We start from the raw sequence: 14,765 nt of genomic DNA, 5'->3' as shown, positions 1-14,765 counted from the left end.
AGATCCCTAAGTGGCCCCCTCAAGGATTGAACTCACAACCCTAGGTTTAGCAGGCCAATGCTCAAACCACTGAGCTATCCCTCCCCCCAAAGGGATGTGACTTCATTAGAACCCCAGGCAGCTGCTGTTTCTATTGGCTTAGAAGAGATGAAATGACACATTGTTGCAACTCGTGTTCTGCCCAGCAGCTGTCCTCAGGCCAGTGACATTTTCAGCTATACGGAGGGATCTCCCGTCCATATACCCAAGGCTCCGTGATCCGTTTGCAGACGGCAAATCTAGTCAATAACTTTCTGCATAAAACAAAGCACCGTTCACTCGCAATTTGCATTCCGCTCAGCAGAGATCACAGCCCACGAGGCAGTGACTGCCCCAGACAGCTTACCATCCAAGCAGACAGAGAGTAGGGGAGGGGAAACTGAGGCAATCAGCGCAGGGAAGCGACTCATCTAACATCAGAGGCGAAGCTCGGAAGAGAACCCAGAGGGTTTTGACTCCCAGTGCAATGCCCTAGCCAATATATCACACCGCCTTTGCTAGCCCACACTGCTTCCCCGTCATCTCCAGGGGAAGTTCTGGCCCGTTGATTCCATCAGCTGGTCCCGTTGAATTCAGTAGCTTCCTGCTAGCAGAGTAGATTCCTAGTAGCTACTTGTTCCACCAGCCCTGTAGTCCACACTTCTCTCCACGCTCCCTCTCCTAGCCCCGCCATCAGCGACCCCCCACCCCGATCGTGAATTAGACGTCTGTGAGGATCCCCGACCGGATCTCACCCATGTGCACTCGGCTCCCCTTGTTCCGGCCAAACACAAACACACAAAATCCCCTCAAATCAGGTTTTGACCTCAAAAAATGCAAAGAACGTCCTCCAAATCAGATGGCGCCAAGAAGGCCAGAGAAAGAGGCTTGGAGAAAGGGAAAGCGAGAGCTCCCAGCCTGGGGAGGAATTAAAATATGCAGGCAGGGGAACACAAACCCTGGGTAGGCCCCGTGCCTGGGGAACATGCAAACAGCACAGAAAGGGGCTTTATTTTCCCAGCTGGAAAAGTCCCCGGTTCAGCAGCTCTCTCACCTCCCTGACGCAGCTCGGCGCTTAAACCCATCACGTCGGGTGAAACGGGGAGCCCTGACACAGCTGCCTCCTCGCTATGGCGGCCCCCCCATCGCGTGGTCCGTGGGAGGGGTGGCTCAAACCTCTCTGGCAGCCCAGGAGGCTGGAGGAAAGCAAGGTCCTCTCCTCTTTAAACACACTTAGCACTTCTTGTCCTCCGCACATTGGCTAGCGCATCCTTCCATCCTAATCTGCCTGCGGAACTCACCGCCTCATGAAATTTAGGGTTAAAAAAAAGGATTGGCTGTTTGTGGGGGAACATGCGCCGGCCCTAGCTGGTATTTGTTATTAGCAAGGATGTAAACCCACGGATTTAATTCAGGGCACATGCCAGTCCCAGGGGGTCACGAAGGCTCTTCCCTGGTGCAATGGTTATTGCATAATTGTCCATACTGGGGAGTGCTGCCCCTGCCTTTGAATCAGCTGGTGTTGGCCACAGGACCGGCTGGGCCCTGCTCTGCTCCATTACTATGGTCCCTGGGTCCCCTCTCCTCAGGAGCTGTTGGAGGAGGGTTTCTGAACTGGGACCCTCACTGTGCAGACGGGGGGCCAGGAGGAGGGTTTCTGAGCTGGGATTCTCACTGTGCAGACGGGGGGCCAGGCACTGTAGGGGAAGTGATTCATGCTGGGAATCGGAGGCCAATCTGGGGAGTTCCCAGCTCCTGTTTCACATTTCACCCACTAGATCGCTTCACCTTTTGCAAAACAACGGCTCCCATCTCCTGATGGCGAACCCCCCGCAGCCACACGCACTTCTGCCCCCTCCCTGCAGCGCTTCCTCCCTCCCAAAAACTGTTCGTCACATGATCCGACCCTTCCCTTCTCCTCCCCCCCCCCCTGCCCCTCCTCCCCTTGCTGCGCAGATTTTGATAACACACCTTGGTCAGTTGCATTCTTGTTCTGCTGCCTTTGCTCCCCCGGGGTGGCTGACAGCAGTCGTGTCCCCAGCACTCGGAGCCACTACCCCAGCCCATGAGGTCCCCACCGCTCCCTCCGGGTTTTCCTCTGCCTACGCTGCTGTTTTCTTCCTCTGGCTCTTTGAAACTGCCTTGAAAACTCCACCTCCTGCCCTGCTCCCCCCCTGCTCTGACACACAGTCGCTTAATAATATTCCTTCTGGTGCCAAAGCAAAGTCAGCCGTGCCAGGGTGAGCTGCGATCTCACGCCGCTGGGGCCCGTCAACAGGTGGAGACGGAAGATCTCCGAGATGCAGCCAGGCCAGGAGCTGACGGGGAAGGGGTCTTAACCTTTGGGGCTAATGATGTGCGTGGGGGAGGTAGATTTTAAGGGTGAAGGGATCCTAGTTTCAGTGCATGATTCCAAGCTGTGGAAGTGGCTAATTGGAAACATATTCCTGCTCTGAAACCCCTCCAGAGCAAATAGATATATGTGCTGTGTGTATATATATATATATGTGTGTGTGTGTCTATGTGTGCGTCTACTTCCTTCCAGCCTTCCAGCTCTGGGGCTGCAGACCCTCGGCCCAGCTCACAAGAGGACGAATGACTTTGGTTCCCATCTCTCCCAGGCCGTCCACATGGCCAGGAATCAGATCAGATAAGGAGAGAAATGGAGGAACAAGGCATCCGCCCTGCCTCTGTGCCACCGCACGAGCTGCGCAGTGCGGATGGAGGTTTGGGAAAGCCGGCAGGTGGGGGGCTAGAGGCAGTCCCCTGTTTTAGAGCCCCCCCCCCCAAAGGTCGTAGGTGTGGGTAGGGGCCCCTGCAGCTTGCCTCTGCCAGCCATGTGCTCGTTAATTAACTGATGATGCTGAGGGCTTGATGGAGCTTTCTACCCACGGGGGTCAGCAGAGGGGAAGGGGCTGGTCTGAGGCCTCCTGGCGACAGAGCCAGGGCTAGAACCCAGGAGTCCGGGCTTGGTGTGTGGAAGTGCCCCTCCGTGCTGTGCCTGGGGGGTGGGGCACTGGAGCAGCTGTACGTGGATGGAGCCAGGGCTGGGATGAAGGTGGATTTAGTCTCTTGCATGCGGAAGGCGTGGGCTGGGGTCGGGGGCCGGCGTCCCAGCAGCGCCACAGATGCAGCTCGCGGGGTCCCTGCCCCGTCCCTAGGGGTCAGCGGGTCAGAACCGTTGCCCTGATGTGAAGGACCAGTGTCGACACGGAGCATCCCAGAGCCGGCGGGTGACAAATTCCTTCCTGCTGCCGGGAGGAAGCCGAGTCCCGCTAGGCAGCGCAGCTGTGACAGGGCTGGGTTACGGCCAGGAGGCGGGGAGGGCGGGCTGGAGGGGATGTGTGCGGCTCTAGGCAGTGGCCTCATGGCTGATGCGCTAGATCAGTGAGCAGGAGACGTGTGGGCTATTCCCTGCTCTGATGGGGCAAGTCACTCAGTCCCCTCTGGGCCCCTAGTCCCCCTCCCACCCTGCATCCATCTTGCCTGGTCGGACTGGGAGCTCTTTGTGTCTTGTGCCCCTGGCTGCTCCCGTGATCAAAGAGCTCCCACTGGCAATGGGCAGAGGGTGGGGTCCAGCAATCCTTCCCAGAACTGAACTGGGAGCACTGGCCGGGGAGGGGGGCAGAATGCTGGAATGGCAGAGCCCTCTGGAGAAGATATTCCAGGGCAAGACGGGCCCGTTTTGCAACCAGGTTCCTTGCTGTAAGATCTGCCGGGGTTTTCAGCCGCTCTGCTCGGGGCCAGGCCTGTTTGCAAGCCCAGCCGTGGCAGCTCCCGGGCACTGTGTGGAGCAGGGTCCGTGCCCTGCCCAGGATTCTGATGTCTGGCTTTGGAGTACCGCAGGATCCTCATCTCGACACTCCACGGAGGGGGGGTTACTCTCCCAGCGCCGAGCCCCCTCTGGGCGTGCCACTCCAGATGAAATCAATGGGTGAGCCTAGGCGGGCACATTGGCAATGAGTCACTGCAGCAACATCTGCCGCCAGCAGCAGCAGCACATCTGGCCCTAGACCCTACGTTCATTCTGATCCCCCAAGCTCCCAGCCCAGGCACCCGACGTGGCCTCAGCTCTCTCTCAGTGACTTCTTTGGGACCCGTTGTCCCTGGGTTTCCTTTCCCAGCTGATCCCGAACTCTGAAGCCAACGCTGCTGGGTCACAAATCCATGGTTAACCCGCCTCCCCAAACCTGCCCAAGGGGGAGACAAACAGATGGCGTTTAGTGCCCGCCCTCGGGGTGTGGGGCAGAGGCGTTTCTGTCCATCATCTCTGCCCCCACAAGATGGGTCTTCAGCAGAGGGGGGCAGCATTGTCTAGTGGCTCAGGTACCGGCATAGGGGTCAGGACACCTGGGTTCTAATCACTGCTCTGCTCGCAACCTGCTATGTGACCTTGAGCCATTCTAGGCTCCGTCGGGGGCTGCTTCTCACTCGGTCCTTGTCCGGGGAAATCAACCGTGCATTAATATCCCAGTTACCCGGGTGGGAATTTCCCTGATGCACACAAATCCGCCGGGATCTGTGCAACACCCCGGCCCCTGATCTCAGTCAGGGATCCCCAGTGCTACCCCTCCGGATCTCACTTCCGAGGCTGCGGGAAGAGACGATCTGAATGGCGCTCAGCTCCCAGGCATTGTCCAAAGCTGAGCGCTGCCGGGGGCGGAAGTGAGTCCCGGTTCGATGACTGGGCTTAGCGACAGGCTGGGCAGAGGCTGCTAATACGGATGGGAAACCATCACTGAATTCCAGCCTCCGGCTGCTTCGTTTCATTGACGCAGTGGGGGCGGGGAGGGGGGGAATCTGGGGAGATCGGTCCCAGCAAAACAAGACGACACAACGTGCCTCTTTTGGGCCTGCTGAAAACACCCCAAGCCTGGGGCTGTGGCAGGTGGGGAGGGGCTGGGAGCCTGCGTGGTTGGGTGGAAGAGGTCAGGTTGAAGGTTATCCAGAGTTCAGCCTTAAAAATAGCACATTTCTTGGCTGCTGGGTATGGAGGTTGTTTCAAAACAAACCGCTTACGTATTTATCTGCCTGATTCTTCCCTGCCAGTCGCTTCGCCCTCTCTGAGGCTTTAGCCCCCTGGCCCACGTCAGACCCTGTGCATGGCTGGGGTGGGGCGGCAGCTTGGCCCGGAGCTGGGGCCGGCTCGGTACTCGGGAGGGCTGGGGCTCCTCCAGTCGCGGCAGGGGGCACGCTCGGGGCTCTAGTGGGTGGGCGGGCGGGCAGGCTAGCCTCCCCAAAGGGGGGGTTCTCCTGCCACCTGGGGAACCTGGTGCCTTCTTCCTTTACTTCCTAGGCTGTGGCTGACTCTTCCCAGCTGGAATCGGCCTCGTTGATTCACTTTGCAGTCGTGACGTCACGCCCAGCTGGAGCGGCACTGGACCCGCCCTGGGAACGCTCGGCTCTTCCATGCGGTCTAGTGGCTGGGCCAATGGGCCATTAATGCAGTGACCCAGCCTTCTAGCTCCTGCCAAAACACCTCGTGCCTTGCGTAATGTAGGCTGAGGGCTCAAGCCCAGCTCCCAGCCCGTGAGGGGCCCGGCCCAGCGTCACAGCTGGAAGGGTGGGAGCTTATCTTCGGCAAGCAGAGCGCACCGCGGGAATCCTTTTTGCGTCATTGTACCTGGGTTCTGTCAGCCACTCCCTCTTCTTGGCCAAGCCGGGATTAATTCATTAGGAACAAGGGCAAAGGAGCAACTGAAATCAATGTCAGCAAAAGTCCTTTTAAGCTTTCCATGGAATCCTCTAACCCCCCCACCCCAGCAACATCCCTTTCATGGCCCTAGATCACGTTAGTTGGTACCATAAAGAGAGAGAATTAACCATGGGCTGGGGTTTAATGTCTCTGCGGGAGAAGCTCTGAACCAGCCAACCGCCCCCTGCCAATCCCCAGACTAACTCCTTCCTTCTTTCTAAGGAGTCTCCTAAGAACGGCCAGACTGGGTCAGACCAAGGGTCCATCTAGCCCAGTATCCTGTCTTCTGACAATGGCCAAGGCCAGGTGCCCCACAGGGAATGAACAGAACAGGGAATCAGCAAGTGATCCATCCCCTGTCGCCCATTCCTAGCTTCTGGCAAACAGAGGCTAGGGACACCATCCCTGCCCATCCTGGCTAATCGCCATTGATGGACCGATCCTCCATGAACTTATCTAGTCTCTTAAACAAGCTCTCTCTCTCTCTGGAGATTTGACTCTTCCCATGACTGGGAAAGGGGAGATGGGGGGTGGGGGAGGAGACCGTGGGTCTGAACTACTGATGGAGCTGCCCCTGGGGATTTCCCAGGGGAAGAAGATACACCGGAGAGGGGGGTGTTGGAAGCAGGGCCGGGGAGAGAAATCAGAACAGGCAGCACCTTCCCTCACTAGCTCTCAAAGCACGTCACCATCAGTAATGGATTTCCCCTCGCGACCCCCCCTGTAAGACAGGGCAGGGCTATTATTCCCCTCGTATCGATGGGAAACTGAGGCACAGACTTGCGGACGGGAATAGACGATAAAGCAGGGAATTGAACCCAGGTGTATCAAGGCGCTAACCCCTGCGGACTCCTCCCCATCAAGCTAAGAGGAGCTCAGCTCGGCCCCTACCGTCTCTGCTGGCTTGGGAGACCCCCTCTGTGGGCCACTGGCTGGACCCCCTGGTTTAGATCTCTGCTGTGGGGATGGGGGGCAGGTGTGGGGCACAGCTAGTGGGACAGACACGCAATTACACCTAGTCAAAGCGCTGACTGGAGAGCAGGCCCCAGCACTGCGAGTCACCAGGGGTCTGACACCTCCCATCTCAGCTCCCAGGCTGGCTATGTAGCAGAATCCCCAGCTAACCCACTCATCCCTCCGCAAGTCCCTACCTGCAGCTAACCTCGCTCTGTCTTTACAAAGGGCCCATCCCCTCCGTATCTGGGCAGTGACAAAAATCACCACGAGGCTGTCACGGAGTCCCCGGGCGATGCTCTGGAACTGCTCCCTACGAAGCCGGTCAGGACTCTGGGGGCGCCTCCTCTCTCGGAGCAGACTGTCTTCAGAGCAAGAAGCTCACACAGCTTCGCCCTTCCTGGGTCTGACCTCGGAGCATTCAGCTTCCTCTGCCCCTCCGTGCGCTTTCCACAGTGAGTCCGCCCAGGCGGGGTCCTGGGAAAGCCGGTGGGCCCTGCCCCCCAACTCTGCAGGCAGACGTGACTCTCAGCCAGCCAGTAACACAGAAGGTTTATTAGATGACAGGAACACAGTCTAAACCAGAGCTTGTAGGAACAGAGAACAGGACCCCTCAGTCAGGTCCATCTTGGGGGGTAGGGAGCCCAGCGCCTGGTTCTGGGCCTCCCTCTGTTTCCCCAGCCAGCTCCAAACTGAAGCCCCCTCCGGCCCCTCCTCTGGCCTTTGTCTCTTTCCCCAGGCAAGGAGGCCACCTGATCTCTTTGTTCTCCAACACCCTCAGTTGGCACCTTTTCAGGGGAGGGGCCCAGGCCATCAGTTGCCAGGAGACAGGGTGTCGGCCATTCTCTGTGCAGACAGCATCACACCTGTCCAGGGCTCGGCAAAAATCACACACCCTTATCCCACCACCTTAAGAAAGGCATAGGGGAAACTGAGGCACCCGCACAGTATTCGGAGAAAACATTAAGAACATTCCCACTTTGTCACAGAGGCCCCCGCATTTGGCAAGGTTGCAGCACCCGCCCCTGCCTCGCGTTCCAGCTGGTAGCTATGCGCGGTTAGTGGCGAATGGATCCCGGGGCATTTTAATAACAGAGACAGAAACTCAATATCCCGCAGGCCCCGAAGCGGCTCGGAGGAACTCAGGAATGGAAGGGCTTGGAATGGTGTCAGGATAAGAATCAGCCCTCAGCATCTAGCTCCCTCCACCAGCTCCCAACCTGCTTCTGCTGGCAGGTCAGGGGGGTTGGTCCTGATCTGCAAAGCCAGGGACGGGTCAGGCCTCAGCTACTCTAGCAATTGGGTATTCCTCCCCAGTATCTGATCGTGATCTTCCAAAGAGCTCCCGCCCCCTGGCTCCAAGCCTGTAGGTTGACTGCAGGATGGCTTCGTGGCTAGGGGTTAGTTTAGGATTTAGGAGACCCAGGTTGCTCTGCTCCGGGCGGCCCATGTGATTTGGGATATGTCTACACCGCTCACAGGATGTAAACCTAGCTCACACGAGTACTAACGAGGTGAAGCTGCAGTATTGGGAGCTGTACGTGCCCACCGGGAACCCTGGCTGATGACTTGTGCGGCTGGCGGCATTGCTGCTGGTCGCAAGATTAAAGCTAAGCGAGCTCTGGTACATCTACATGTACTGCGGTCACACCCTGTGAGTACAACGTAGATACAGCCTGTACCTCGGTTCCCCAGGGTAACAGCACTGCCCTACCGCACAGCAGGAGCGTGAGAACAACGCAATTAAAGATTGTGAGCTGCCCCGGTGCTACTGGGGGCCACTGAAGTGCAGCAGTAGCAGCTAACAGGATGTTAGGAACTATCAGGGAAAGGGACAGAAAATATCACTATGTAGATCCCTGGTGCACCCGCACTTTGGATCCGGTGCCCAGTACGGGTCACTCCATCACAAACAGGAGACAGCAGAACCGGGAAAGGGGCAGAGAATTGCAGCCGAGATGATCAAGGGCCTGGAAGGGCTTCGGGACGAGGCGAGACTAAAAAGATTGGGGGCTGTTCAGCTTAGAAACGAGACGGGATCGGATAGGGGTCTATCAGCTCAAGAGCGGTGTGGAAAACGGGAACAGAGAAGTGTATTTACCCTTTCCCACAATGAGAAAGCCAGGGATCGCCTGATGAAATGAATAGGCAGCAGGTTTAGTACAAACAAGAGGAAACGCTTTGCCGCCCATCACACAGTTAACCTGTGGAACTCATTGCTGGGTTTTAAAAAAGAGCTAGCTAAATTCATGGAGGGCAAGTCCATCAGTCAGTATTAGCCCAGATGATCAGGGATACAATCCCTCATCCTAATAAGGGGGCTCCTAATCCTCTGATTGCCAGAAGCCAGGAGAGGAAGACAGGGGTGGATCTCTGCCATATTTCCCTGTCCTATACACTCTCTGTGATGCTCTGGTACTGGCCACTGTCAGTGACAGGTTACTGGGCTAGATGGACCATTGGTCTGACCCAGCATGGCAGATCTTATGTACCTAACATAGATAGATTCCCCTGGGGCATCACCCTCCCTTGCTAGATGGCCTGGGTGGAGCTGCCCATTTTGCAATCTGCTGTGTCTGGTTGGTCCATCCCACGAACCCCGGGCAGCTGCAGGAATGAACTTTATTAGCACCAGATCAAACCGGAGTGCGGGGAAAGTCACATGCCTGAATCGTGGTGACGCTTCTCCCGTAAGCCCGGTCGGCTTTGTGCCGGGAGTCAGATGTGATCAACTCATCCCGAGGATGCTGCGCGTGGCTAAGCCTGGAATGTGCTTGCCCCAGGGTCTGTCCTGCCTCATTGACAGGGTCACCCGCTCTCAGAGCCCTCCCGCAGCTAAATCAAGCTGCTAGCGCCGGATGAAAAACATTTCCCTGCTCCCAACAGCAAAGTTGCAATGAGAACCAACCCTGTGTCGCTTCTGTGGGCGTTTTCAGAAGACAGGTTTCCATTTTTTATTGGAAAAAACAGACAAATTTTGACCAACACTTGAAAGAAACTTCAGGCTTTACCCAAAACAGTTTTCGGGCCGAAAGCGACAGTTTTCGAGGCAAGCAGCCATTTCCCGGGAAAAGCGTCATTGGCTTGGACACCCAGTTTCCCATTTTTGATGGAAATTTTTGATCAGTTCTAAAAATTTTGACTTCTTACTTCTAACCATGTGACTCCCAGTCTTGCTGTCCCTACACTGATTACCATCCCCAACGATTCTACCCTGGAACATCGCCCCCTCCTTCCCCACACACACTTTTTCATCCTTCCTCCTTCACCAGCCCTATGCTTTGTTCATTCCAGTGCCAGGGAGGGGTCTAGAATTGGCCTCGATCAGCTAATAGAGGTCAAAACTAGAGCTGTGGAAGGAATGGGTTTTTTGGTTCACTGACCGTTCTGAGAAATTGAAGGGGGAAAAAATTGTTTCAGGTCAACCTGAAACGAAAATTGCCCTGGAAATTTTTGGCCAACTGAAAAGTCAAAAAAAATTTCCCACTTCATTTTGGATTTTGACACTTTTTAAAATGGTTGTAGGTTTTTCAAAAATAAAACGGAAGGAAATTTTAAAACAAAGTCATTTCAAACAGAGGCGTTTGGATCCTTTGCGGATTTTGTGAGGGGACTGGGTTGGTTTGGTTTTTGGTTTTTTTTGGACTGAAACAACATGCTAAAACCGATACAAATTTGCTAAACATTTCGGTGGACCCGAATCTGCATTTTTTTCAGAAAAAAAAAAGTTTAGCTGAAAAATGTCACGTGGTTCTAATCAAAGCTGCTACGTGCCTTGTCTATACTAGGATTCTCTCTCTCTCTCTCACACCCACACACCTTTCCCCTGATGAAGACAAGGCCCCTGTATTAGTACAGTGCCTAGCACAATGGAGCCTGGATCTTGGGCGGGGCTTCTAGGTGCTACCCTAATACACCAGCAGCAAAAAAGGGGACATAAAGCTATTTTCTTCCATTGCAGGCCACCTTTAAAAGCAAGGCCAACAGCTGCCAACACAGACAGTCCCAAGAGAGCATCTCAATCGCGGCATCCTGTGCTTGCAGAAATGTGGCCGCAAATGTGTACACAGATGTGAGTCACAGCAGAACAAAGGAGGGCTTTCAGCATCTGGGACGGGCTGGGAGAGCCTCTGAATTGCTAATCACAGGCATGTTTGAGTTAGAATGTAAAGGGAGCAGCAACCAGCCAAGGGAAACCAAGAGTGGGGGGTGATTCAGGATACCTAGGTTCAATTCCCAGGCTCCTCGGACATGTTATTTGACCTCCCAGTGCCTCAGCTTCCCAGTGATAAAACAGGGCTAATAAATATTATTTGCACTGCAGTGGCAACTCTGAACCCTCGCGATGGGTCAGTCCGGCATTGCGAGAGGCGCTTTACAAACCCAGAACCAAAAGGTGGGTCCTACCCCAGAGAGCTCACCATCTAAATAGAGATGGGCTAAGAGGGTAAACTGAGGCACAGAGTGACAAAGCACCTTGCCCACAGCGGACGCTGTGTTAACCAGCTCATTAGTTATTATTCAGATTACTATTGTGCCAGGGGCTGTACGAACAAGGCCGCCCGGCGCCGCTTACAAACTGGGGATAGGATAAGAGACAACACGCAGGAGGATCAAAGGTAACAATGAGATGAACATGGCCAGCAGGGGGATGCTCCCTTTGCTGGTGCTTTTTAGCCCGTAGGCACCTTTAGAGGCAGGGCCTGGTCCTTGCTCTGCGTCCGTGCCTTGCCCGGCCCAAGAGGAGCCTGGTCTCACTTGGATGCTAATAGAACTGGGAGAAGGCAGGTGCAGGTTTGCAAAGCAGGGGTCTGACGGAGGCAGCACTGCTCCCCACTCCCTCAGCAGCACCCTGTCTTCCTTCCCCGCTGCCCAGCGCCAGTCCAGGACCCCCAGCTATTGCACAGAGACCAGCAGGAGCTTGGAGCCTAGAGTGTGGGCAATGCTGTGTCTGCAAATCTCACACCCCCCAGCCTGGGTAAAGCACCATTATCACTCAGATTCTGAGGTGCCAATAGAGATTGGGGCCCTGCACGGCACGCGTGAGAGACAGTCCCAGTCCTGGAGCTCGCAGGCTGACGGTGGGAAAGCCCAGGGTCACCAAGCAGGTCAGCAGCAAAGCCAGGAACAGAAGCCGGCATCCGGCTCTCCGGGCAACACCCTCTCCATGGCCACACACACTACAGCTATCCAGACAGATTAGACATCCAGAGGCGGTCCTGCCAGTTCCGCTAGCGCCAGAGAGGCTGGGTTCCTACTGGACGGCGGCTCCTAATATAGGAAGACAAAGCCCACATCTGACAAGAGGCTGGAGCTCTCAGGGGGACAGAGCCCTGCTGCGGCCCCTTGGGAGGTGTTAGACTAATTCCACCGGGGAAAGAACCCTGGGTCACCTTAACGTGCTTCCTGCACGGCCCTGAAAACTCCAGTTGGGCTCACGTTAGTTGTGGGAGGCTCAGCGCCAAACTGAAACGGGCCCAGTTTGTCTAGTGGTTACAACAGGGCGACTCCCAGCTAGGAGCAGAGTGGGCCATGCGACAGTCTTAGTGCCTCAGTTTCCCCATGGCGAAAGGGGAATTATACAGGACTTCCTCATACGGTGGCTGAGAAATTAATTGAATCAATGAGGGGGAGGGGAAAAAATGGGTGGTGGTGGAGGGGAGAGATTGGACCAACTCTACCCTTCAAGATTTTTTTCCTGCAGGTAGTTCAAACTTCCCTTCCGGCCTTCGATTGGAGCCACCAGCAAAGGAATATTGGAAAGAATGTTTGCCACTCCACAGCACAGTGGCCCACTCTGCTATTCACAAGCTCCTTCCATTCACTTCCTGGTGCGAGAGAAGGTGATGCTTGCAAGAAAGGCGAGTATCCCAAGCGCTCGTGCAAAGATGGATTTGCACGGCTGCCTTGTGGCTTTGGAGGGGAGGAGCAGAGCAATAAGATACCAGGTGGTTCCGGGCGGTCGATGTAGCAAGTGACAAACAGCCAGTACTTGTAGCAAGGGGTGGTTCTACTCCCAGCTCAGTGCCTCAGTTTCCCCTCCCACCCTTGGTCCTGTCTCGTTTACTGACTTGTCTCTAAGGGGTCGTCCGGCTGAACAATCAACCACAGCAAGCTGGGGAGTGACTGTACCCGGCCCTAAGCTGCCGTTCGGTTTGCATGCGCCCCCAGCAGGCTAGTTGTGGTCTACTTGTTCCTGTAGACAAGCCCTCAGTGGATGGTTGTACAGCTCCAAGCACACTCAGGGACCTCTCGGTGCTACCGTAATACACATAATAGCAAAGCACCCTTATCACTCCCACAAAGGTACCTGCTTTCCTCTCCTCCCACCCACTCCAGAGACCCCCTCATTCCTTGCAGACCCTCTGTGGATTTGCCATCACCTGTCTCTCTCCAGTCAACCCCCTGCTCCTGTAGCACCAGCCCCTGCCTGTTACGTCACACTTCTTCAGAGGTAGAAGGAGCGGTCGTAGCAGCCTTCCTTCATCTCAGCCTCGTTTTCAGATGGACAGTAACCCACTTGCCCTTCTCGCTCAGTTGGTCCATTTCTCTGACCGCCTAGATCCTGGGAGAATTTTAATCTTTTACTTCCCCATGCACCTCACTGGCCCGCTGGCTGATGAAGCTCTAGAGAATTGTTTAGTGGTCCCTGCTCTTTCCTCACCAGACAGGTGACCTGCCAGCTCTCAGAGCCAAGTGGGGCCCATCCTATATTCAAGGCCCCTTGTGCTCCATAGCAGCTGGATCACTCAATTTACTGGTATCCTGGGGATGTTAATGGCAAAATTTGTAGTGGCTTCATTTAAAATCCCACAAGGGAGATTTGTAATGAATTAAATATGGCAATGAGCAATGGGAAGAACAGCCCGTTTGAATCATTTTGCTATTCCATGTTCACTTTCTAATGTGCCATAGATTTCAGATAGGAGTAGCCAGGGGTGGATGGGTGGGGAGTTAGAGGATTTGGCTACTGGGTAAGGGCCAACTGGGGCTATAAACACATCGGGGACAATAACATTTCCTGGGTATTTCTGCGAAAAGGAATAGCATTGGCAATTGGCCACCATTAGGTTTCAGAGTTAACAGCTCAATTACCTGAATCAGGCCGTCCAGCGTTATTGTTTCAGGCTGTGTGCAAACTCAAGCAGACATCACTGCGTCAGCATACATCCTGTTCACATTTTCAAGGTTATGTTTACAACCGCAACAGCTAGAATCTGTTAAGTCCCAAGCAGACTGCAAAGAGCTACAAAAGGATCTCACGGAACTGGGTTACTGGGCAACAAAATGGCAGATCAAATTCAATGTTAATAGATGCAAAGTAATGCACATTGGAAAACAATCCCAACTACACATATCAAATGATGGGGTCTAAATTAGCTGTTACCACTCACGAAAGAGCTCTTGGAGTCACTGTGGATAGTTCTCTGAAAACATCCACTCAATGTGCAGCGGCAGTCAAAAAGCAAACAGAATGTTGGGAGTCATTAAGAAAGGGATAGATAAGACAGAAAATATATTGCCTCTCTATAAACCCATGATACGTCCACATCTTGGATACTGCATGCAGATGGTGGTCACCCCATCTCAAAAAAAGATATTGGAATTGGAAAAGGTTCAGAAAAGGGCAACAAAAATTAGGGGTATGGAACAGTTTCCATATGAGAAGCGATTAATAAGACTGGGACTTTTCAGCTTGGAAAAGAGATGACTAAGGGGGGATATGATAGAGGTCTATAAAATCATGACTGGTGTGTAGAATGTGAATAAGGAAGTGTTATTTACTCCTCCTCATAACACAAGAGGTAGGGGGTCACCAAATGAAATTAATAGACAGCAGGTTTAAAACAAAAGGAAGTATTTTTTGACAACACACAGCCAATCTGTGGAACTCCTTGCCAGAGGATGTTGTGAAGGCCAAGACTACAACAGCGTTCAAAAAAGGACTAGATAAGTTCATGGAGGATCGGTCCATCAATGGCTATTAGCCAGGATGGACAGGGACGGTGTCCCTAGCCTCTCTTTGCCAGAAGCTGGGAATGAGCAACAGGGGATGGATCACTTGATGATTACCTGTTCTGTTCATTCCCTTTGGGGC

General features: G+C 54.4%; 1 protein-coding gene across 1 annotated transcript in view; it reads right to left on the bottom strand.

Moving 5' to 3' along the window:
• TNS2 (tensin 2) overlaps positions 1–2,171 on the bottom strand; it is a 56,597-nt gene extending 54,426 nt beyond the window's left edge. The window contains exon 1 of the mRNA XM_024106326.3: positions 1,990–2,171. Within this exon, the coding sequence (XP_023962094.2) occupies positions 1,990–2,085 (96 nt within the window). The 5' untranslated portion in view covers positions 2,086–2,171. The remainder of the gene's footprint in view (positions 1–1,989) is intronic.
• Between the last annotated feature and the right edge of the window lie 12,594 nt (positions 2,172–14,765).

The sequence above is a fragment of the Chrysemys picta genome, chromosome 22 (assembly GCF_011386835.1).
Source record: "Chrysemys picta bellii isolate R12L10 chromosome 22, ASM1138683v2, whole genome shotgun sequence".
NCBI lineage: Eukaryota > Metazoa > Chordata > Testudines > Emydidae > Chrysemys > Chrysemys picta.
This window is presented reverse-complemented; position numbering and strand designations above follow the sequence as displayed.